Genomic DNA, 25,566 nt, shown 5'->3' on the forward strand with positions numbered 1-25,566 from the left:
GATTCTTTAAATTTTTTTATGTCCTTCCTGAGGCAGTCCACCCACTCTTTATTTTGTTCTCTGGCGTCATTCCCTGTCCACAGATAGGCCACTCCCAACCGTGTCTTTTTCCCCCCACCGTTCCACTAACCCATAAGTGCTCCTTACAGCCCTGATTTTCCCTCTGCCAATTCCCTCCTCGCCTAATCAACATGCCCACGCCTCCACCTTTCCTGTCTCCCGCTGCCCTGTTGCACCCCACCCATACGTAATCATCCATCACTGGTGGCTCCTCCATATCTCTCAGGTGGGTTTCGGTCAGGGCGTACACGTCAATTTCTTCTTTCTTGAGTTGGGTTTGTATCTCAGTCCATTTTTCCTGCTTGCGGCCACCTTGCATGTTTATATAACTAATTTTAATCCCCCGGTTTATTTTCCTTTTCTTTCCTTTGTGTTTCCGCCGCCGTATAAACAACTGCGCGCGCCCCCACGCTGCTCCTCCTCAGAGGCTTCAGTGCGCTCCTTAGGCGCTGCTTGCCGCTCATCACACTTCCCTGTTCTAGCCACTGTAGTACTACCCATCAATCCATCATTCCCATGCTCGCTGAAGCGCCATGCGTTGCAGCTCCCTTAGACACTAGCGCCAGAGTTCCCTCTAGTAAGTATTGTGGGAAACTCTATGTGTGGAGAAACTCTGCGGGGAAACCAAGGCTGAAACCGAAGGGAGGGCTCAATCGAGAGAGCTGCTTCAGCTGTTGGCCCGAGAACAATTGTTGAGTCCGCGGTCACGTGCGGTTTGCTGCTAGAGCCTCGAGGGAGGTCTACATTACTGGGTGTACGAGGTTATGGCCCTCACGTCTGCGCCGGCGGCATTCTCCAAGAGCGACTCGCCGACGCGCATCATGACCGTCTTCCGGAGCAAGAGCGACGATACCTCGGCCTCGCTGCTCAGCGAAAACGAGTATCGGGAGAAACTGCTGCGGACGGTGAAGAAAGAGGTAATGCAGTGTGACGCATGCAGTTCTACCCGGCCAACTGCGATCGCAGCTGGTAACTGCACTGTTTTGCGCACTATCGCTCTGCTTTAGAACGCCCTAAACTCGGTTTAAAGGGGCTGTAACTGAGCCGAAGAAGCGATTAGTGTCCGTGCTGTCCCGAGCATCCGGGGATGCCAATTGGTACTGGTAACCATATTGCACAATTTGGGAGTCTATCTACGGATATGGGCGTGCAGCCGGCGTCGTGAATGTTGGGCGCTACGCCGCAATTGATCCGCTGTGTCGCTCAATTCGAGAGCGTTTGACAGCTCGCGCATGTTGCAGCTTCAGCGTGCGCGCGGGATGAGATATATCTGACGCCTGTTGCGCGCTGCCCGCGACATTCGAGCTGCTGGGTCGATGAACCTCGTGCAGTGACACAGTTGCGCCCGGGTTGCGGATCGGGCGCGCGTATCTTAACGGCGGCGGCCTCGTTTACGGCAACACGCGGCAGCTGCAGTGCAGTTCCGTTCAGGGGCGCCGCATTTCCGCGCGCCATGCCGGACGCGGCTATGCGGAAAAGCCCACTTTACGTGCAATGCGCGTAGACCTCGGTGCGCGTGCAGCGTTGACGTTTTTGGGACATGTCGCTCGGGATTTCATTTGTTCGTGTAAATAATAGAAGCGTGATTCCGATGTGAAAACTCTGTGAAAATGACGAAAATATATAGGAATCTTACGTTAACATTGTCATTATGAGTCTCAATAGCAGCAGGTAATAAAGCCTGGGGAATGTGCAGGGAGCTTTAATAGTACTATTTTATATAAGTGCATTGTAGTAATTGTGACATAGATGTGAAGAAGCAGGTTCGGCCCTTGCCAGTGGGGATCGAAGTGGCCTTTTTCGCGTCTACGCTGCTGGTTTTCACGAAAGTTAACGGCCAACTCCGTCGATTTTTTGACTATGCCAGGATAATGGCGCTTTTACGTTCCTGAGACACTCTTGTAACGCGCCCGATAGCTCAAATGGTCGACAAGTTCGTAAATAATGTTTAGTTAGTAAAATACCGAAACCGAAACTCTACCGAGTGCGCTTCTACGTGTGGCGTAAGCGTTTGCACAAACCTGCCTGATTGCGCATAGTGCCCGCAAGATGGCTCTACCTGTCCACGCCTGTCCACGCCGTCCAAGCTTGTGCCTGCGGCGATCGGCTAACGCTGTTATGGCTAATATATGGCTAATCGTATGCGGCCAGCAACACAACACAACTTGCCACCTATAGCATGCCCACCAACATGGAAAGGGAAATCACATGTGCAACCAAGGAAGCGCCGGGCAAACCCACAAAATCCATAGCAGATGCTGCAGTGGAATATTACTTCCATCATTTCTGCCTGGAAAAACTTTGACTTCACTTGATAATTCTATCAAGTGAAGTCAGTGTTTGGAGGCAAGCTACAAAATTAATTTGAAAAGAATCTGTGAAACTTTCAAGCCTGTGATTTGGTATGAATTGTGCAAATGAACGTGCCCAGTGAATTTTATTGAGATCCATTGACCTTGAAAGATTGCTGGAGTTGGCCTTTAAGCCCTTGGATGCTTCCATGACGAACATTATTTCTACATCTGAAGAAAAGATATGTATAAACGATGAGGTCTCTGAAATGTATTAATCTTGAACCTCGACGTATTCGATATTGGCGCATGACACTTAAACATATAACATCTGCCTTGAGTAGAAAAAGGTGGCAGGGAATGTGCAACAATTGTCTTATTTGTCATTATACCAATTATGAAAGTTTCTATTAGGCATGAGGACATACCGTGGCGCTACCATGCGGAGGGGTCCCTGTGACGTGTGTGGTTTGATTGCTCCGCCGCCCTCCCGCATGCAGCCCGCAGCCGCTTTGTTGTCTCCTTTTATTAATAATATTCTTGTGGTACTTCACTTAACGAATTCAGTAAAATACTGCTGGAGCTTCTTTCCTGACTGTACGATATGCTGAATAACTGCCGCAGAAAAGCGTTGCGCTTCTTGTAATGCCCGACAGCCGACGTCGTCTGCTATGGCCACTAAAACGAAAACCACAGAGGCCGAACGCGCTGCTTCTGTGAAAGGTAAGGGTTCATTCCGTGTCGAAATGAAGCACCAAATAGGTATTAATAGTAAAGAAACTTATCTTTCCTGCAAGAAATGCACGCAACCACTCTCTTTCATTCATTGTAGGTTTCCATCGATAGACAGGCCATGGTTGACACGACAAGCACGGGCAAATTTACAGTTTTGTTTAGCACACACGGCCCTATGAAGCACAGCGCAAGTTGATTCGCCGCTTTGTGGGAAGCAGCACAGCATTGTTATAGCCGCAACCTTTCTGTTATGATTGTGGGTAAACGTGAGAATCACGCACACCCGTGCCTCATTCAGAGCTGTAACTTTTCTCTGCGGCATGCTCTAATATTTATTGCGCAAAATTTCTACGGTGGTCACTCGTTACACATTCGATCGCCATCGATACACACATGGGTGAAAACGAATTATGAATGGTTGGTTCAGTTCGAGAGAAGGTGTAAATCGGGATGAAAAAAATGCGATCAGCCACCTGTATCATATTTTGCGCTCTTGAATGAGCATATTGCCAGGTCTTGCGTACTGTGATCTAACTGGCAATTTCATGTTTCAGTGAAATAGCCAGCCTTATTATATTTTGCGCTCTTGAATGAGCATATTGCCAGGTCTTGCGTATTGTGATCTAACTGGCAATTTCATGTGTCAGTGAAATTGCTGGTGTTCATCTTGTTTTACAGCTTCATTCATAAGTTGTGTGATGTTTCGCGGCAGTTCCTAGAAGATGAATCAGTTTTTGAAGCTGACCACATTTTCGCCTGTAGATCAAAACAACATGCAGAGGAAGTGATGGTGGCTATGGGCTCGTCCTACAGACATATTCTATAAGTGAGGAACCCTGTGAGCTGAAGTCACAGACGGCAGGTGCGTTGGCAGAACTTTTTTTCAAGGCAGCACCACCTTGATTAATATAGGGCCCGGGCAGGATGATGTGGTAGACCGTTGTTTTGTATGCACCATGGGAAAAAATGGGGAGGGGGCATGGGCTTGGTATGCCACCCCGTGGCTACGCTACCACGGATGGAAACCCCCTGTGGTAGGATACACACATGGGGAAGGAGAGCTGGGGAGGAGGGTGGGAGTGGCACAGGCAGCGGTTAGGTTACCTTGGCGAGAGAAGTAGCATTAGTAGACTGGAGCCGCTCATGTATGACATTAGAAAAGTTTCGTCGAACGCGCTGGCTGAACACGCTGAAGCAACTAACCGCAAATAGACCGGAATATGGTAAAATTAACAAAGATAAAGGCAAAGGAACTAGATTTGCGGGCCACATCTTGTTGTTTACCGTCCAGCTCAGGCGGTTCTTTCAAATTTCCGTGACTATGTCGAAAAACTACTACATTACGCCAACGCTAACAATTGGCAGGTCATTGTAGTTGATGAATTTAATGTAAACCTGCTTTCCGATAGCCAGGCAAAATTTCAGCTACTTCAAGGTATGTTAGCGAAGAACTGCAATAACCTGTTGCATCAACCCACGACGGTTACCGTGCAGAGTCATACGCTCATTAATTTATGCTTCACGAGTGTACCAAAGACTATAACTTGTTCTGTTATCCTAGCTACAGGTATCAGTGACCATTTATTCATATTTGCAATTTTTTCAACTCATAATTTTTCAAAAGAGAGTTCACTACGAGATACATAAGTCAACGCAGCATCACTTTATTTCAGTCTCTAGTCGTGAGCACAGACTGGGAAGCGGCTTATTCAGGGTATAATCCGTATAAATCATATGAAATATTTGTGTCAAAATTACAGCAGAGTTATGATGCTACTTTTCCCGTGACAACAGTAGTCAAACATAGAAAGGTCTGGAAGGCATGGATTACGAGTGGCTTTATTATTATTAGTATTAAACAGAAAGAAAAAATATTCGCTACTTTTCTAAAAATATGTGATCTTCAAATATTACTGGAATTTAAGAAGTTTAGAAATAGGTTGAATGCTGACCTCAAGAAGGCTAAAGTCGTCTCTCTTGAACGAAAATTTGAAAGTGTTGCCTGGAATAGCCGAAAGACATGGAAAATCTATCATGAGCTAACGAGCACTCCTTTATCAGAAGTATCACCGGAAATAGAAGTTGGTGGTGTGAAATATTCTGGTGACTGCTTAGCAACCTTGTTAAACAATTATTTTATCAACGTTGGCACTGCTGAACCCCTCCCTACTGTACACCCAGAGCGAAAATGTATGATGCACTTGCATAGTGCTGTACATCATACCTCCAACGCTGTTCTTATTTCCAACTCCAGAAGATAAAATAACATCAATTCTAGGTTCGCTTGAAAATAACTCAGCAACAGGAGAAGACGGCATAAAAGCATCACCAGTAAAGACTGTGGCACATGACATTGCAAAACCATTAACTCACATTTTCAACGAAACGGTATCGTACGGTATTTATCCCGATAGGCTGAAAATTGCTCGTGTGATTTTACTTCATAAAGATGGAAAACTTTATGTGTTGGGTAATTAAAGAGCAATACCTATGCTATCACTATTTTCTAAAGTGGCTGAGAAAGTCCTGTGCACACGATTGAATATATTTTTATTAGCAAAAAATGTTATTGTAGAGCAACAGTTTCGATTTCAAAAAGGAACATCGACAGAAAAGGCACTAGTGCGAATTAAAGATAAAGTCATCCAAAGCATTCAAAAAAAGTTATTTAGAGTAGGCATATATTGTGGGGTCTGGAATTGGCGTGCGAGCACCACCATGCTCTTGGAGTGAACGGACACAGCAGACGTGGTCGGTACAAACCAACAGCATACATTTATTCAACTAATTTACAACGACGATATCGTCCGCCGAATGATACATCAATCGTTATCAACACGCTAAGTCATCATTACACAAAGTTACTAAAGTCTGAAACAACATAACACAAGAGCACACAAAAGGTGGTGTCGCCAACTCTTCACTTGCCACGTGGGCCTACTGCAGGCGGCCCGCGGTGCCGTCCACGGCAGATCCACAGCAAGAGACAACCGTTTGCGGCAACCACCACATGCAGAAGAGGCTCACTCAACTCTCGCCCGCCAACAAGGCCTGCCTTCCGCCAGGGGTCACCGCCGGCGCTACCACTCTACCAACAGTGGTACTCAAGGCGAACACAACGCCATCTATCGCCCGACGGTCGTCACCCGAAATGAGGCCTTGGTCAAGACACGTGCGCCACACAGTGCAAACAACTTTACAGGGTGTGTCAGCACCCCCACATTTACCCAACCTTAAATCAAACCATATCCCGAAAACAAAGAACAGCTACACAAGCTTTAACAAAAAAAAAAAAATGACATCGCATGTCCATAATGTCCTTGCACCACGACACCGCCGATGGTCGACACTGCTGCACTGTCCGGCTCGACTTCACATCAGTACCGGCCCTGCAACAGCAACGTTGTCATTGGCGCGATGAACCGTCGCTAGCGCCGACACGTCTTCCAGTTGCGACCAGCACTCACGAGGGCGCCGGACTGCAGGCAGTTGCGCAGGTCCCAGGCATCTCCATCGCCCAACCTCACGACCGCATTCCTGACCAGCGGCGCTGACGAGGTGCAGAAAACAGCCGGCCGTGGATGACATCCCTCCCGCCGAATACATAAAAAAAAAACTCGAAAGAACTATGGAGCAGGGCCTAGGGAAGGGAGCTTCGGGCTTTTCGATCACGTGGAACGATGGTCAGTAATGCTAGCTAATACATCGGCGGCTGAGACGCCCATCAAAATAAAACAAAAAATCACTTTTCTTAACTCGTGCATCGCAAGATAACAAAAAAAAAAGTGAGGGAAGCAGAGTGCAACACCTCAACGCCACGATCCACCTATTTGTGCCACGTGTGACAGGCGGCTGCGCAGAGCCTTAGGCCTAATTAGTTGCTCGACAACCGGCATCCACCCAGCCTAAGCGCAGAAGAGGCAGCCGCAAGGAGACGTCCACTCTGTGGGGTGGCCCTGTCGCTCGCTGCACACAGCAGCTTACCAAGCGATCGGCGTCCACTGCCCCGGCGCCAAGCCGCAATACAAGTCAGCAACGACGCCCGGCTCCCTGAGCCCAAAGAGATAGAAGAAGCTATTTACAGAAAATTGGACCACCCACGAGGCTTCCGTACTCACTCGCTTCGGGCCTGGCCTACAAACCATGTGCTCTAGGCCTTGCTCACCCCAGGATGCAGACCACATGGCTCTTGTCCCAATTCAACAACGGTTTTGAAAACTTAACTCCAATAAAAAAGAACAACAGCAAAAAAAAAAAGTCAACCTGCCAACAAATTCAAACACGTTACAAAACCAACCTCCTCGCTTCCCAACAAAGCACACCACCGACGCTACCAAAGAAGTCCCCCCCTAGGCCTACTCCATCCCGGTTCTAACAAAAGTTTCTACCGAACCGCAAAAACTGTCATATGATACTCCAAGAGCTCCACGTTGGGCAGCCAGTGTTGCGTCTGGAATTGGCGTGCGAGCGCCACCATGCTCTTGGAGTGAACGAACACAGCAGACGCGGTCGGTACAAACCAACAACATACATTTATTCAACTAATTTACAACGACGATATTGTCTGCCGAATGATACATCAATCTTTATCAACACGCTAAGTCATCATTACACAGGATTACTAAACTCTGAAACAACATAACACAAGAGCACACAAAAGGCGGCGTTGCCAACGCTTCACTCACCACGGGGGCCTACTGCAGGCGGCCCGCGGTGCCGTCCAAGGCAGACCCACAGCGAGAGACAACCGTTTGCGGGAACCGCCACGCGCAGAAGAGGCTCGCTCAACTCTCGCCGGCCAACAAGGCCTGCCTTCCGCCAGGGGTCACCGCTGGCGCTACCACTCTACCAACAGTGGTACTCAATATGAACACAACGCCATTTATCGCCCGAGGGTCATCACCCGAAATGCGGTCTTGGGGCGAGACACTGCGCCACACAGCGCAAACAACTTTACAGGGTGTGTCAGCACCCCCACAATATCTAGATTTCTAGAAAGCCTTTGACACCACCAAACATGAAATTTTATTCCATAAACTTGAAGCCTATGGCTTTAGAGGTAAAGCTCAAAATCTCCTCCGTAGTTATCTGCAGAATTGTTTAGAGTATATTTGTCTCTTGGACGCTAAATGTGGAAAGGCTGTAATTAAGAATGGTGTGTGTTTCAAGACTCTGATGTACGTCGACGACACAAGTGTTTTCTTTTCTGGGGCTGACTTGAAGGAGCTAGAAGCAATGTCAAACAACTGCTTGACTGAGCTTAATCTTTTGGTATTTTCTAATCAACTAAAAAAAATGTTAAGAAGATAAAGTTCATGCTTTTTTATCCTAAAAATAAATATATAGATTACATCATCAAACTGTAATATGGCGAATACCTGCTAGACGTTGTGGATGACCATTCATTTTTAGGTGTTACTTTACAAATTTAAGCTGGTCCCAAAACGTGAACAATGTAAGAATGAAGGTAGTGAATTCAATGGGCATGTTGAACCACTTACGTAACTTCTTAACTACCAAGCTAAAGAGGGCATTGTAATATTCAATAATCCATTCGCATTTTAGTTATTGTCACGGGGTCGTGACGTGGCCGAAGACAGGAGACTTCGTGTTGGGATTTAACTGTTTATTTGGGCGAACCTGTGCCCGGTAAACGGAAAGTCCAATTACAGCAGCAGTCTCGCACAGATAGCAGTCTCGGACTGATAGCGGCGAACGGAGCGTCGGCCTTCGATCAACAACTGACAAGCGGCGAAGCGCGTCGGTATTTATACTCTTGCCGTCGATCGTTCTAGCGTTATCGCTGGCGGCGGCGTAGGTTCCAGAACAGTCTGTACCGTTCGCACAGTGGGCGTGATCTTATCGAAATGATCTACTACAGTCCGAAACCTTCTCGAAAACTGCAGGCGCGGTTCGCGCTGAGAATGGTGTGGTGTTTTGGGACGATAACAAAAACTTGGGAAATGGAACGTGGCATTGCCCCCCTCTGAAAGAAAGGCATCGTCCCGATGCTTTAACTAAAGATGAAGGTACAATAATAATGTTAGAAAGTACAATGAATAAATTACGATACAACTATAATACAAAAAAACACTGTTTCAGTTTGTTAACGCGCATGAAACGGCTTGAGGCGCGCGACATGTACGACTTCAGGTCGCAATCGGCGTCGTTGAGAGTTCGTGATGCCGTCGGGGACAACCTCGTAATCAAGTGGGCCGAGACGTCGAACCACCCTGTATGGTCCGAAGTAGCGTCGCAGAAGCTTTTCACTTAGTCCACGTCGGCGTATCGGCGTCCACACCCAAACACGTTCACCGGGCTGGTATTCCACGAAGCGTCGTCGAAGGTTGTAACGGTGGCTGTCTGTCGTCTGTTGATTCTTGATACGGAGACGCGCAAGTTGTCGGGCTTCTTCGGCACGTTGAAGGTACTCGCTCACATCGAGGCTTTCTTCGTCGGTGACGTTGGGTAACATGGCATCGAGCGTCGTTGCCGGGCTCCTTCCGTAGACCAATTTGTATGGAGATATTTGCGTCGTCTCCTGCACCGCCGTGTTGTATGCGAAGGTAACATACGGAAGAATGGCGTCCCACGTCTTGTGTTGGACATTGACGTACATTGACAGCATGTCGGCGATCGTCTTGTTAAGCCGCTCGGTGAGGCCGTTGGTCTGTGGGTGGTACGCTGTCGTCCGGCGGTGGTTTGTTTGGCTGTATGCCAAGATCGCTTGAGTTAAGTCGGCAGTGAATGCTGTTCCTCTGTCGGTGATAAGGACCTCCGGGGCGCCGTGACGTAGGACGATATTTTCGACGAAGAACTTAGCTGCCTCGGATGCACTGCCTTTTGGCAGGGTTTTTGTCTTGGCGTAGCGGGTGAGGTAGTCGGTAGCTACCACGATCCACTTGTTTCCGAAAGTCGAAGTCGGGAACGGCCCCAGTAGGTCCATACCAATCTGCTGGAAAGGTCGGCAAGGTGGATCAATTGGCTGCAGAAGTCCCGCTGGCCTTGTCGGCGGTGTCTTGCGTCGCTGACAGTCCCGGCATGTCCTCACATAACGAGTGACGTCGGTGGTAAGACGTGGCCAGTAGTACCTTTCTTGTATCCTCGCGAGCGTGCGAGAAAGACTGAGGTGCCCTGCCGTCGGATCGTCGTGCAGGGCCTACAGGAGTTCTGGTCGCAGAGCTGAAGGCACCACAAGGAGGTACTTAGCTCGAAGCGGTGAAAAGCTTTTCTTTTGTAGAAGACCGTTTCGTAGAAAGAACGACGCAAGTGCGCGCTTGAATACCTTCGGGACTTCGGCGGTCCTGCCTTCGACGTATTTTATTAGGGCCTTAAGTTCCGGGTCGGCCCGCTGTCGTTCAGCGAAGTCGACGGTAGTTATCGTTCCCAAGAAGTACTCGTCATCCGGGTCGTCGGGTAGCGGTTGGTCGACAGGCGCACGAGAGAGACAGTCGGCGTCAGAGTGTTTTTTGCCGGACTTGTAAATGACAGTAATGTCATACTCTTGAAGTCTCAGGCTCCATCGTGCGAGGCGACCTGAAGGGTTCTTCAAAGTGGCTAGCCAACACAAGGCGTGGTGGTCGCTCACAACTTTGAAGGGCCTGCCGTAGAGGTAGGGGCGAAATTTCGACGTGGCCCAGATGATGGCGAGGCACTCCTTTTCTGTTGTGGAATAATTTGCTTCTGCTTTGGATAGCGATCGGCTGGCGTAACTAATAACCCTTTCAAGTCCGTCAGCCCTCTGCACAAGAACGGCGCCAAGACCTACGCTGCTTGCGTCAGTATGCATTTCTGTCTCGGCGAATTCGTCGAAATGGGCAAGTAACGGAGGCATCTGGAGGCGATGTTTAAGCTCCTGGAAAGCGTGTTCCTGTGGCGTTTCCCACTTGAACTCCACGTCGGCCTTGGTAAGGTTAGTGAGAGGATCGGCGATTCGGGCGAAGTTTTTCACGAACCGCCTATAGTAGGCGCACAGGCCCAGAAATCGGCGCACGGCCTTCTTGTCAGTGGGCGGCGGGAAGTCGGCGATGGCGGCTGTTTTCCGTGGATCGGGACGAACTCCAGACTTGCTGATAACGTGCCCCAGAAACAAAAGCTCCTCATACGCAAATCTGCACTTTTCTGGCTTCAGTGTGAGTCCGGACGTCTTGATGGCTTGAAGTACAGCTTCAAGGCGCCGAAGATGCTCGTCGAAACTCGAAGAAAACACGACGACGCCGTCCAAGTACACAAGGCAAGTTTGCTACTTCAATCCTGCCAGTACTGTATCCATAACGCGTTGAAAAGTTGCAGGCGCTGAGTAAAGGCCGAAGGGCATCACCTTAAACTCGAAGAGGCCGTCCGGTGTTATAAACGCCGTCTTCTCTCGGTCTCTTTCGTCGACTTCGATTTGCCAATAGCCAGTCTTGAGGTCCATTGACGAAAAGTACTTGGCGTTATGGAGCCAATCAAGTGCGTCGTCTATTCGTGGGAGAGGATACACGTCCTTTCTTGTGATTTTGTTGAGGCGGCGATAATCGACGCAGAAAGGTAGGGTCCCATCCTTTTTCTTCACTAACACCACGGGGGATGCCCATGGACTCTTGGACAACTGGATAATGTCATCCCGCAGCATTTCATCAACTTGTCTCTTCATGGCCTCACGTTCTCGCGTCGAAACCCTGTACGGACTCTGACGGAGTGGTCTGGCATTTTCTTCAGTTATGATGCGATGTTTCGTGATTGCGGTCTGCCGAATTTTCGATGACGACGAAAAGCAATCTTCGTATTGCAGGAGCAGGGCCTTGAGCTGTTCTTGCTTATCGTTCGATAGTCTGGGATTGACGTCGAAAGCTATGGGAGGGGCTTGGTTCCTCTGAGCAGGTTCCGCAGAATCGGCGAGGGCGAAAGCACTGGTGGCTTCGACAATTTCTTCGATGTATGCGACCGTTGTTCCTTTGTTCACATGTTTGTACTCATTGCTGAAATTCGTGAGCATAACCCTTGCTTTGCCTCCCCACAGCTCTGCTATTCCTCTTGCGACGCAAATATTTCGGGTGACCAACAGATGCTGACTGCCTTCAACGACGCCTTTCAAGTCAGGTGATTTAGGAGCGCCGACTGAAATAATGACGCTTGAGCGAGGCGGAATGGTGACTTGTTCTTCCAGCACATTCAAGGCATGGTGTCCTGACGGCGTGTGCGGTGGTAGTGCTTCTTCTGTGGATAACGTTATCGACTTTCTTTTTAGGTTGATGACAGCACCATGGAGGCATAAGAAGTCCATGCCAAGGATGACATCTCTCGAGCAAGGCTGTAGGACTACGAAGTCTGTAGGATAAATACGGCCGTTAATGGTGACTCTCGGTGTGCAGATTCCTGCAGGCGTTACAAGATGGCCTCCGGCTGTGCGGATTTCTGGGCCTTTCCAAGCTGTCCTAACTTTCTTTAACTTTGCGGCGAACGACCCACTGATGACAGAATAGTCGGCTCCAGTATCGACGAGAGCGGTCACACTGTGGCCGTCAATAAGAACGTCGATGTCGCTAGTTCGCCGTCTCGCATTACAGTTAGGGCGTGGCGTCGGGTCACGGCTGCGTCGGCTTGATCCGCTGCTTCCATGTTGCGTCGTCAGGCCACCTCCGGTAAGTGAGTTTTCGCCGTCAGGGCTTTGCCTGGTTGGCATTGTGTTCGGAAAGCTCCGTCGCAGCGTCGTCGTCGTCGGAGGATCTTCGGTAGTTCGTCGCACAGCAACCGCACCTCCACCGGTTGCTGCCCTTAGTTTCCCGGATACGGGCTAGGAGACCGGCCCCGCGTTGGGCCGGAGTACTGCCGGGGGTGCGGTGACATGCGGCGGCTGGGCGACGGCGAACGGGAAGGACTTCGGGGTGTCCATTGAGTTCCTGTCAGGTAGTCGGCGATGTCACGTGGCCGTTCCCCTGGCTGCGGATGTGGTGCATCGACGGCGAAGCCACGCAGTCCCATCTGTCGGTACTGGCAACGGCGGTAAGTGTGCCCGGCCTCGCTGCAGTGGTAGCACAGTGGGCGGTGGTCAGGGGTCCGCCAAACGTCGGTTTTCGTCGGCGCACTGCGCTGGTCCGCTGGTGAACGGTAGGTCATCGGTGGGGGTGGTGGCGGCAGTGGTGTCCGGCGACGGAAGTGCGACGGGGCGGCGTTTTGGCGTGGACGGGGAGGAGCGTTGTGGCGCACTGCAGTGGCGTAGCTCATAGTTTCTGGCTCGGGCAGCGGTGTTTGGGGAATTCGAAGTGATTGCCGAACTTCTTCTCGCACAATGTCGGCGATCGAATCCACTTGAGGGTGCGCCGAAGGCAACAGTTTGCGCAGCTCTTCCCGCACGATCGCTCGGATCGTTTCACGCAGGTTTTCAGAGTCACTGGTTTGAGCAGCAGCGCATTTTGGAGTCAGGCGACGATTATACTGTCTGGTGCGCATGTCAAGGGTTTTTTCGATGGTGGTCGCCTCGGATACAAATTCTTGGACGGTGTTCGGTGGATTCCTCATTAGTCCCGCGAAGAGCTCCTGTTTGACCCCTCGCATGAGGAAACAAACTTTCTTCTCCTCAGGCATGTCTGGGTCAGCGTGACGAAATAGGCGGGTCATCTCTTCTGTGAAAATTCCAACCTTCTCATTTGGTAGCTGAACCCGGGTCTCTAGTTGAGCAGCGGCCCTTTCTTTGCGAGCGACGCTCGCGAACGTTTGCAGAAATGCGCCGCAGAAGACATCCCACGTTCGGAGCGTGGACTCACGATTCTCTAGCCAGGTCCTTGCGGTGTCTTCCAGGTAGAAGTACACACGACGGAGCTTTTCTTCGTTGTCCCAGTGGTTGAGGGCGGCCACACGGCGGTATGTTTCTAGCCAGGACTCCGGGTCTTCGAACGATGACCCATGGAAAATTGGTGGTTCCCTGGGTTGATGCATGACCATCGTGAGCTGGGATGCGGCGATTGTCATTGTCGCTGCAGTCGCGGTCATGCCCTTGGTCTTCCGCGCCTTGTCTTCTAGAATCCCGTACTCCGGTGGTAGCCCTTGCTGTCGGCGGCTTGTTCGCTGCTCCTGGTTGGCGTCGGTGTCTTCTCCGCGACGTGGGCTGGGTTCGCGGCTTGACGGGGGCGTCCGATACATGAACGAAGCAGCACCTCCACCAGATGTCACGGGGTCGTGACGTGGCCGAAGACAGGAGACTTCGTGTTGGGATTTAACTGTTTATTTGGGCGAACCTGTGCCCGGTAAACGGAAAGTCCAATTACAGCAGCAGTCTCGCACAGATAGCAGTCTCGGACTGATAGCGGCGAACGGAGCGTCGGCCTTCGATCAACAACTGACAAGCGGCGAAGCGCGTCGGCATTTATACTCTTGCCGTCGAACGTTCTAGCGTTATCGCTGGCGGCGGCGTAGGTTCCAGAACAGTCTGTACCGTTCGCACAGTGGGCGTGATCTTATCGAAATGATCTACTACAGTCCGAAACCTTCTCGAAAACTGCAGGCGCGGTTCGCGCTGAGAATGGTGTGGTGTTTTGGGACGATAACAAAAACTTGGGAAATGGAACGTGGCATTATTGTTTGTCAGTATGGGGAACAAGCATTAAGACTGATAATGAGAAGCTTTCCACATTACAGAGAAAGGCAGTAAGGCTCTCCACTCGGGATATAATATAGACTCATCAGAGCTCATGTCAAAGCATCACATTTGCAATTCTACTTTATCTTTATTCACAAGATGAAACTGTCTATGTACAAATATTATGAAGTATCGGGATAGTGGGGCTCATTGAGCCGTCACTATCTAAACAGGAACATTGGGCATGACATACGTAAAACATGCATAGTTAGTAAAAGAACGTGTACTAATTATGATATGCTGGCAATTGATTACCAAGTCATGAAATTATATAATGATTACCCTGAAATAACTGAATTGGCACTATCGTGCACCAACTCTAAAAATTTTAAATTAAAAACTCGGTCCGTCTTTAACATTTAGGATAAATTGATCTTTTGGGCACAATTTATTGGACTGTAGTCTCCCGCGCGATGTGTGTATGTATGTGTATTATATATATATATATATATATATTGTAGTCACAAATACGGGCTTGCTAAAGACGACGAAGAAGACGTTTGTTGTGGCGGAGGCTCGTGCTGCTGAAACCGCTGTTTGCTGTCTCAGTGCTGTTAGGCCCAATAAACGGTTGCTCTACCCCAGCGTGCGTCTAGCAGTATTCTTACATTTGGTGGAGAGTGCTGGTTGTCTCAAACTGGAACTCCGTTCCCGGACCCAGTCCCCTGCAGTGATAATTCCATCTGTCACCTGTTCCGGAATGCCACGACAGCGAGATCCAGTGATTTTCAACGCGACCGACGACCAAGACTCCGAAGACTGGCTGTCGCAGTATGAAGCGGTAAGCGCCCACAATAAGTGGGATGGCACAGACAAGCTCGCTTACCTCAATTTCTATCTCGCGGGTGTTGCAGAACTGTGGTTTAACAACCACAAAGCGGAAATACCCTCTTGGCCTACCTTGAAGACGCGCTTCGCAGAAGTCTTTGGCAGACCCGCTGTTCACAAGCTCCACGCCGAACAGCGCCTACGGTGACTTGTGATCTTCCCAAGTCACCGTAGCCGCGGACACTCACATCCCTCCTCTATCCTGTGTTCATGTGCCACTCTTCTGCGACGACGCACCCTCTGTCACCGCCCTCTTTATCCCCTCTGACACCTTCGGCTCTCGTAAAAGCTTCTTTCTCCCGTTCGCAGTTGTCACCGTAGAAAACTCACGTGGCTCCATTTATATAACGAACTCGCTTCCTTCGCCGGCCATATTATTCCGTGGCGAACTCCTCGGTCACCTTGAGGAAATCGATTCTGTTTCATCCAGTCACCTACCTGATGACTTGTCATCATCTCACTTAAACACCATTACCTCTGATGCCACCCCCACTTCATCTCCGGAGGTTTTTTCCCCATCCATTGACCCTAAACTTCCCGTTGCTCAGCGCATTCAACTCCTTGCTTTACTCGATCGCTTCAAGATGTAATTTGACCATAGCCAACCTTCTTTGGGTTGCACATCTGCCATCGTTCACAAAATCAACACCGGTAGTCATGCACCTTTGCGCCAGCGCCCATATCGAGTGTCTCACGCTGAACGCCGTGCCATTCATGATCAGGTGAACGATATGCTTCGACGTGGTGTGATAAAACCTTCAAACATTCCTTGGGCCTCTCCGGTTGTACTGGTGAAAAAAAAGGACGGCGGCATCAGATTTTGCGTTGATTACAGGCGTTTTAACAAGATCACCAGAAAAGATGTTTATCCGCTGCCTAGAATCGATGACGCCCTCGATTGCCTGCAAGGAGCAGAGTTCTTTTCTTTAGATTTTTGATCCGGCTACTGGCAGGTCCCTATGAATGAAGCCGACCGCTCCAAGACTGCGTTTGTAACGCCTGACGGATTGTACGAGTTCAACGTCATGCCATTCGGCCTCTGTAATGCGCCTGCCATCTTCAAGCATCTCATGGACAACATTCTTAGATGCTTTCAATGGAACACATGCCTGTGCTATTTGGATGATGTTGTTTTTTCGAAGGACTTCAACTCCCACCTCAGCCGTCTAGCATGTGTCCTGACTTGCCTCTCGAACGCTGGACTGCAGCTGAATTTGAAGAAATGCCACTTCGCTGCCCGCCAGCTTACCATCTTAGGGCATGTTGTTAGCAAGCATGGTGTCCGTCCTGATCCAGCCAAGCTTCGCGCTGTCGCCGACTTTCCCAGGCCGGCTACACTAAAAGAACTCCGCAGCTTCATCGGGCTCTGCTCATATTTTCGCCGTTTTGTGCGCAATTTCGCCACCATAATCGCACCCCTGACGCAGCTACTTGCCGACAACCAAGACCTCTCGGCGTGGTCCCCAGCATGCGACGAATCATTCGCGTCTTCACGCCATCTTCTGACATCACCACCTATTCTACGCCACTTTGATCCAGATGCTCCAACCGAAATCCATACGGACGCTAGTGGAGTTGGCCTCGGCGCTATTCTTGCTCAGCGTAAATCTGGCTTCGATGAGTATGTTGTGTCCTACGCTAGTCGCACCCTCACTAAGGCGGAAAAGAACTATTCAGTCACCGAGAAAGAATGCCTTGCCATTGTTTGGGCAATCACAAAATTCAAACCTTACGTATATGGCTGCCCATTTGACGTCAAGACTGATCACCACGCATTGTGTTGGGTTATCGTCATTAAAATACCCATCTGGTCGCCTAGCTCGCTGGGCACTACGTCTCCAAGATTACGATATTCGTGTAATTTATCGGTCAGGCCGCAAGCATTCGGACGCCGACGCTCTTTCTCGCTCTCCACTTCCCCACGATTATGTTGCAGCGTCTGTTTCCAGCTGCGAATGTTCTTCACTTGAACAGGCCGACATGTCCGCTGAGCAACGCCAGGATCCATGGATAGCGTCTCTCTTAGGGTACCTGTCTCAGACGTCTCCACAAACCGGCAACCGTTTACTTCGACGAACTGCTCGCCATTTTACCATCCGTGACGGTCTTCTGTACCGGCGAAACTACCTATCTGATGGCCGCAAATGGTTGCTGGTAATACCTCGCCACCTACGTTCTGACGTCTGTGCCTCCTTCCACGCGGATCTGCAATGTGCCCACGCAGGTGTAGTGAAGACGTATGCTCGCCTACGAATTCGATATTACTGGCGCGGAATGTACCGCTTGTTAGGCAGTACGTCCGTTCATGTTCCTTGTGCCAACGCCGAAAGAGCTCCCCTCGCACATCTACAGGGCCACTCCAGCCACTGCCTTGTCCTTCTCGGCCTTTCAGCCGCATCGGAATAGACTTGTATGGTCCCCTACCATACACACCAAATGGAAACCGCTGGGTCATCGTAGCCGGGGACCACCTTATGCGCTACGCCGAAACTTCGGCGCTTCCCGAGGCCACTGCGCGGGAAGTGGCCTGTTCATTCTGCACAACCTTGTCCTCCGGCATGGTGCACCCCGCGAGCTTCTCAGTGACCGTGGGCGTTCTTGTCGGAAGCTATAGAAGCCCTTCTACGCGAATGCAACATCGTGCACCAAACAACGACCGCATACCACCCCCAAACCAACGGGATGACCGAGCGATTTAATCGCACGCTGGGTGACATGCTCTCCATGTATGTTTCTGATGACCATACGAACTCGTACCGCATACTGCCATTCGTTACTTACGCTTAAAATAGCGCAATTCAATCGACAACTGGATTCTCCCCATTCTTCCTTCTTTATGGTCGGGAACCTTCATCGTTCTTGGACACTATCCTTCTGTACCGCCCAGACCCTTCAGAATCGACAACATTGGCTGAAGCCGCCACATATGCCGAAGAATGTCGGCAGCTAGCACGTTCGCTAACAACGCACGATCAGGCTCGCCAGAAGCACTCGCATGACCGACGCTCATCCCCTTCGTCATACGTGCCTGGGGCAATCGTGTGGCTCCGCGTGCCATCGTCTGCCCCAGGCCTTTGCTCAAAGTTCATACCCAAGTATGACGGTCCGTACAGGATCTTGCGCCAGACTTCACCAGTCAACTACATAGTTGAACCTATTCAGCCACCTACAGATTAACGGCGCCACGGGCACGAGACTGTGCACGTCGAGCGTCTAAAACCTCACTACGACCCACCAGTCCTGTCTGTGCCATAGGTCGCCAGGATGGCTCCTTTCGCACCAGGGAGTCAATCTAGTGACAAATACGGGCTTGCTAGAGACGACGAAGAAGACGTTTGTTGTGGCGGAGGCTCGTGCTGCTGCTGAAACCGCTGGTTGCTGTCTCGGTGCTGTTAGGCCCAATAAACGTTTGCTCAACCCTGGCGTGCGTCTAGCAGTATTCTTACAATATATATATTGTGTGCATGTGCTGATGTATGTGAATGTATATATGGGTGTGTATATGCATATGTCTTTTTACCCTACTTGTGCTGAGATGCAGCAACTGTGTCAAACAAATAGTTTTACTTTGTTGTTCTAGGCATCTTCTAGTGCAGAGTTCTTTTGTCAAGTTGATGGCTGCTTTTGCAAATATGTACATTTTTTGTAATAACTTTGTTTTTCGAAATTATATGCAATGTTCTTTTCAGTTGTCAATGTATATTTAGCACTACCACTGTTATGCCCAGCGCGAGCAGGACCTCGTCAGGAGGCAAACCACCTCCTTTTGTCCTGACCGCGGGCAATGCAATTGTACTGTCTAAAAAATAAAATAAATAATAAATAAATAAATATCTTGACTCTCTCCAATTCAGACAACGGCGCACATTCTTGAATGTAATGACGGCAACTTCTCCCACATGTACATACCTACTTCCTATTTTAAAATATACATAATAGGATTGTTTGCACATTAATTTTTTGTTGTGAACGAGGCTTCTATGCAGAAACTAAAGCGTTCTGATTTTTTTGAGCATTGATGGTGAGGGCTCATTTGAACACCATAAGCTCGAAATAACCACAACAGAGAAAGAGAAAGGTGACAGTGGCACAGCCAGTGCCCTCACGTACGTAGCGCACTGTGGCACGCAGCTGGTAACTTTTACTGCAACTTTCTGGATTCTGTAGTCTGCAGAAGTCCGCACACATGAAACCACTGCAAAACAACGCTGTTAAAAAATAAAAACACCGCGAAGTCACAGTAAGAACAACGCATCCAACCGCCAGCTTTCCTTCGTGAGAGCGAGGCAAGATCACGTGATCCAACCATGCACGTCACAGCGATTGCAGTGCTCGTGCTTCCAATGGTAGGCCTCGCACCCAATATCTTTCAAAAGTGCCCAAAAGTCTGATCTAGCAGCCACGCACAGTGATTCGTGACACGTGACCTTCTGGTCCAGCGGTGGCAGCACTGTCCCATGCAGTGAACCACAAATATTTTGTAGACATTCATGGTACATTTTTGGTGAACATTGTAAATATCTTTTGGATATTTATAGAAATCTAAATTAAGAAAGTTAGATGTTTAAACTCTTTACGATGATTTTAAACACTCGGGTAGCAGTGTGAATTATCTGTGGCTTACTTTTAAAGATATTGTCTTTGAATGTGTGGAGCGTTTCATACCGAAAATCGTTAAAAAAACTGAATGCCGGAACCTCTGGATTACAAGAGAAACGCTACATTTACAGCGAAAACTTAAACAAATAAAAAGCAAAAGAGCGAAATCTCATGATAAAGCTGCTTATACACCGCTGATAGCTAACCTGTCGGGCGAACTAAAACTGCAAATTGCGCGCGACAAGGAAAGATACCACGAAACATCGCTTCCAACTTTTATCAAAACATCACCCGAGAAATTTTGGAGGCTGATCACGCCAACATCTCGCTCGATTGACTCATTCACGATAAGCGGCCAAAGAACATGCAATGAAGAAATAGTTTGTTCCGCCTTCAACAACCACTTCAAGTCTGTTTTTACTTGTGGTAACGGCATCCTTCCTGATTTTTCAATATCGCTCCCACCTATTCCAGACTTAGTCATTTCCGAGAATGGCATTTTAAACTTACTGCTGCATCTGGATGTTAAAAAATCAACCGGGCCAGATGGCATTCCAAATGCCTTCTTGAAGCGCTACGCAGAATGGTGTTCTCGCTATTTGTTTATTTTGTATACCCATTCGTTGAATGAGGGCCAACTGCCAGATGACTGGAAGATCGCCAAAATTAAGCCTTTACACAAAGCGGGAGACAAGTCATCTATTCCGAATTACCGACCGATTTCCCTTATATCAACATCATGTAAAATTCTAGAACACATTATTCATAAACATATAATTACCTTCCTTAATTCTCATAAAGTATTAACAAATGTTCAACATGGGTTCAGGCGGGGCTTTTCAACGAATACTCAATTAGTGGAAATTACGCATGACTTTGCTCAAGCAATTAACGAAGGGAAGCAGACGGATGCCATATTTATGGATTTTCAAAAAGCCTTCGATAAAGTTTCGCATACTAAGTTACTTCACAAATTAACTTGTATTCTACAAAACAAAAAGATCCTTGACTGGATAACAGCATACCTAACAAACAGGCGTCAATTTGTTACGGTAAAAAATACATCTTCTAAACAAGCTCCTGTAAACTCAGGCGTTCCTCAAGGATCCGTCCTTGGGCCTTTTTTTTTTCTGTTATATATAAATGATATCGTCACTGACCTTTCTGTTCACATTAGGTTGTACGCCGACGACTGTGTCTTATATGAAAAGATCACCTCAGTTGACGATCAAATTAAACTAAATCGGAACTTTCTAAAAGTAATTTCGTGGTGTGACAAATGGCAGATGCCTGTTAATTTCGCTAAAACAGTTTTTATGAGAATTACCCTTGAAAAAGACCCTCTTTTGTTCCAGTACTCCACCAACAATACAATTCTGTCAGAAGTAACTCAATACAAGTACCTTGGTCTCTGGATTACAAAAAATCTATCCTGGTCAAAGCACGTAGATTTTGTAGTAGCTAAATCTCTCCGTAAACTTTTTTTCCTAAGGCGTTCTTTAAGATCAACCACACCAAGTATTCGTCTCCTCGCTTACAATGCCATTATCCGTCCTTTACTGGAGTATGCTGTGGTCATATGGGACCCGTTCACTCAGACTGATATCCAAAAACTTGAAAGGGTGCAAAAAAAGGTTGTTAGGTTCATTTATAACTCGTACGGTCCTACTTCAATTACAAAACTTCTCTTGAAAAGCAAATTTCCAAACATTCCGGACCAAAATCGAATATTGCGCTTAAAATTTCTTTTCCAGTTAATAAAAGGTCACTATGCAGTTGACACATCACATATCATTCACTTTTCATTGGGTTACGGAACAAGACAGAGACACTATCTTACCATCTCTCCATTGATGCAACGAACAAATTGTTTCAAATATTCTTTTTTTCCGAGGACTATCGTGGATTGGAACAATCTACATAACGATGTTGTTACCCTAAATACATTGTCTGCATTTGAAGAGTCACTGCAGAAATGATTGTTATCTATGTTTGTACCTTGCTTTTTGTTGATTCTCTTGTCTCGAAGAATCACTGCAGCTATCAGTTACATAAGTTTGTATTACATTTGTTTTTGATTGTTTGTTTGCCTGTTTCCATTGATGTTTATGTTTATGTTTTGTACCACCCCTGCTATGATCTTGTAAAAGATCGCAGTATCAATAAATAAATAAAATAAATAAAAAAAATGTACCCGTAACTATAAAAAGCTCGACCGAGTAAGGTTGCAGCTACGTTGCACATCGACACTGAATGGACATTTAATAGATATACATATACATTGCTATATAGTAAATAAAAGCTTGTTGTGTTAGACCTGCAGTTCCATGGCAGTCTTGCTCATTGCCGCTCGTCTGTGCTTTGTAGCTAGCGAGCATAAACGGTGTGAGGTTAGCCGGATTGAGTGATATGTGGGGTTTAATGTCCCAAAACCATCACATGATTATGAGAGACGCCGTAGTGGAGGGCTCCGGAAATTTTCACCACCTAGGGTTCTTTAACGTGCACCCAAATCTGAGCACACGGACCTACAGCCTTTTCGCCTCCATCAAAAATGCAGCCGCTGCAGCCGGGATTCGATCCCGCGACTTGTGGGTCAGCAGCCAAGTATCTTATCCACTAGACCGCCGCGGAGAGGCAAGGCTGGCCAGATTGCTGTCAGGCGAGAAATTTAAGGCCAGTCTCCCGGTGTGAATGCTTTCTATAAGTATAGCACACCAGCTAAGAGCCAGGCTGCAGGGGGAGCGCAGGTGTAGCACACAAAACTACACATGCAGCAAGCCTGAAGGAAATGCAGGGCTGTGAAGTCTGCTTTGTTTCTCTTAAGCTTTACTCTTCTCTTTCCTTTTTTTTTTCTTTTTCAGTTTTTTCTATATTTCTTCTGTAATTTTTAATCTATTTCTCTTGCCCTTTCTATATTTCTTTTAAATTTACTTTTCCATTTCTTTCAAATTCTCACTTGCTTTCTCTCTTGCATTTTTTAAAATGTGGTTTTGTTTGGATTATGCCAAGCAACGACTGTCCAGGCCCCTAATGTGCTTCACGCTTGAAAGCACCTTTGAGCTGCACAATCTCGCTCTATCATGTACGGCAGCACAACACTCATGTTACTACTTTTGTCGTTGTTTGCACACTTTATCTCCTAGTGCATGTAAAAAGTGTATGCATTACGCGCGCTCGAACGTTTCATGTCTATTTATTTTCAAGGACTTTCTAATTTTTACATGCCAGAATATATTTATCGTTCTAAACGTCAACTAAAGGGGTTTCAGAAGACAGAAAGTTCTGCAGTGCATTTGATGTTGTGAGCACGTGTATGTATGTGCAGATTGTTAATGAGTGCACCAGAGAGACTGGAAACACCCGTTCTACACTCGACCTAGTCTTTTTAAATTCCGATGTATGCAAATACACGGTCTCTATTGAAGATGGCATTTACAACCATAAAGCAGTATTTTTATCCTTCGGTATTGGTGAAAACAAAGCACACCGACAAGAGACCAGACATGTCAATAAGGATTACTCGAAGCCGGATGACCAGGCCATTTTGGATTATCTGTGGTTCTTATGTGATAATCTTTCTGATGATGTGCCGATCGCCTGGAACGAAATAAAAACTGCGATACATTACTGCACTGATAAGTTTGTGCCAAGCAAACGGGTTAGGAAAAACCGAAATAACCCATGGATTACTAGAAATATCATACATTTGCACCGCAAGCTAAAATGAGCTAGAAAAAAAAAAAATACCCTGCAGACTGATCTCGTTGAAGGCCCAGCTTGCAACTCGGCTAAGCGAAGCTAAGGCAAGATACTTCAACCACTCGCTTCCTAACTTTTTGAAAACTAACCCGGATAGATTCTGGCGGTACTTGAGTGATGCGCACATAACACCGACCGGGATATCAGTAAATGGCTGTATTGTTAACGATCCAGTCAAAATTGCAAACCAATTCAATCAGTATTTTCACTCAGTATTCACTCAGGGAGATCATGCTGACACAAACATTATTTCTCTGTCTACTATATCTGCCGATTTCATAACTGTCGAAGGTGTCCTTTCACTGTTACTGAATGTTAAGACTAAATCTTCCGATGATCCCGACGGCATACCTAATGCATTTTTGCAATGTTATGCCGAACCTGTCGTGCATGTCTTCACCCATATTTTTCGTCTTTCGTTTCATAATTCAATTCTTCCCGATGATTGGCGAACGGCACGTGTTATTCCCGTATTTAAAAAAGGCGATCGCCTAAATGTTGAAAACTACCGGCCAATATCATTAACTTCCGGTCCTTGTAAACTTCTTGAGCATATCATCACGCATTACATAATGTCATTTCTTGAAGAAAACAGTATTTTGACTCCTTTCCAGCATGGTTTTAGGAAGGGCCTCTCGACTACCACTCAACTTGTCACCACAATTCACGACTTCGCAATGGCACTTGATAAGGGCGACCAAATAGACGCCATCTTCTTAGATTTCAGAAAAGCTTTCGACTGTGTTTGCCATAGTAAATTACTCACCAAACTTTCAAACATTGGCCTACCCATTATTGTAATTAATTGGATCCGCTCCTACCTTACCAGCCGCAAACAGTTTGTCCAGGTCGAGGGCTGCTGCTCCGGGGTTCTACCTGTAACCTCGGGAGTTCCACAAGGCAGTGTCCTTGGCCCTGTCTTGTTTCTCATCTTTATCAATGACATCGTTTCATCAGTTGACACCTCCGCCATAAGCCTAAAGCTTTTTGCAGATGACTGCATTCTTTACAAGCCAATTTAGAGTGAAAGGGACCAAGAGTGCTTGCAGAACAACCTAAATTCTCTCTCCGATTGGTGCCATACCTGGTCGATGGAGTTAAACATTAGTAAATCGGTCTATATGCGTATCTCAAATAAAATGACCCCTTTTGCATCATGCTACACCTTAAATAATAATCCATTAATCGAAGTAAGCAATTTTAAATACTTGGGAGTCAATATTACCAATCGACTGTCGTGGAGTAACCACATTGACGACGCTTGTTCCTCGGCCTTCAGAAAACTAGGGTTTTTTAGACACAAACTAAAAAACGCGCCAACTCAGATCAAACTTCTTGCATATAATACATTTATTCGACCCCGTCTAGAGTACGCATGCGTAGCCTGGGACCCGTATTTTAAAAAGGATGTTTATAAACTTGAAATGGTCCAGAGGAGAGCGGTAAGATTATTCTACAATGCCTATCACAATCTTGATTCACCTTTATCACTTATGGCTACTAACAACATTCCGCTCTTGAAACAGCGTAGAACTATCGCTAGACTCAAGTTTCTTTTCCTGCTTCGTAATCATCAGTTTAATATCGATCCCAGTAAATACATCTCTCCCTCTTCTTCCAGGAAAACCAGGCATGCTCACAATCATGATCTGACATCTTACTTTGCACGTACTA

At 47.6% G+C, this 25,566-nt stretch overlaps 1 protein-coding gene across 2 annotated transcripts in view; it reads left to right on the forward strand.

The window, feature by feature from the left end:
• Positions 1–637: 637 nt before the first annotated feature.
• The window catches only part of LOC119167945 (small G protein signaling modulator 1), a 301,398-nt gene continuing 276,469 nt past the window's right edge, over positions 638–25,566 (forward strand). Inside the window, exon 1 of one of the 2 annotated variants that reach the window (XM_075891022.1) lies at positions 638–977. In XM_075891022.1, the coding sequence (XP_075747137.1) occupies positions 825–977 (153 nt within the window). In that variant the 5' untranslated portion in view covers positions 638–824. The remainder of the gene's footprint in view (positions 978–25,566) is intronic. The other variant, XM_037419412.2, reaches the window with a different exon arrangement.

Source organism: Rhipicephalus microplus, chromosome 3, assembly GCF_043290135.1.
Source record: "Rhipicephalus microplus isolate Deutch F79 chromosome 3, USDA_Rmic, whole genome shotgun sequence".
Lineage (NCBI taxonomy): Eukaryota > Metazoa > Arthropoda > Arachnida > Ixodida > Ixodidae > Rhipicephalus > Rhipicephalus microplus.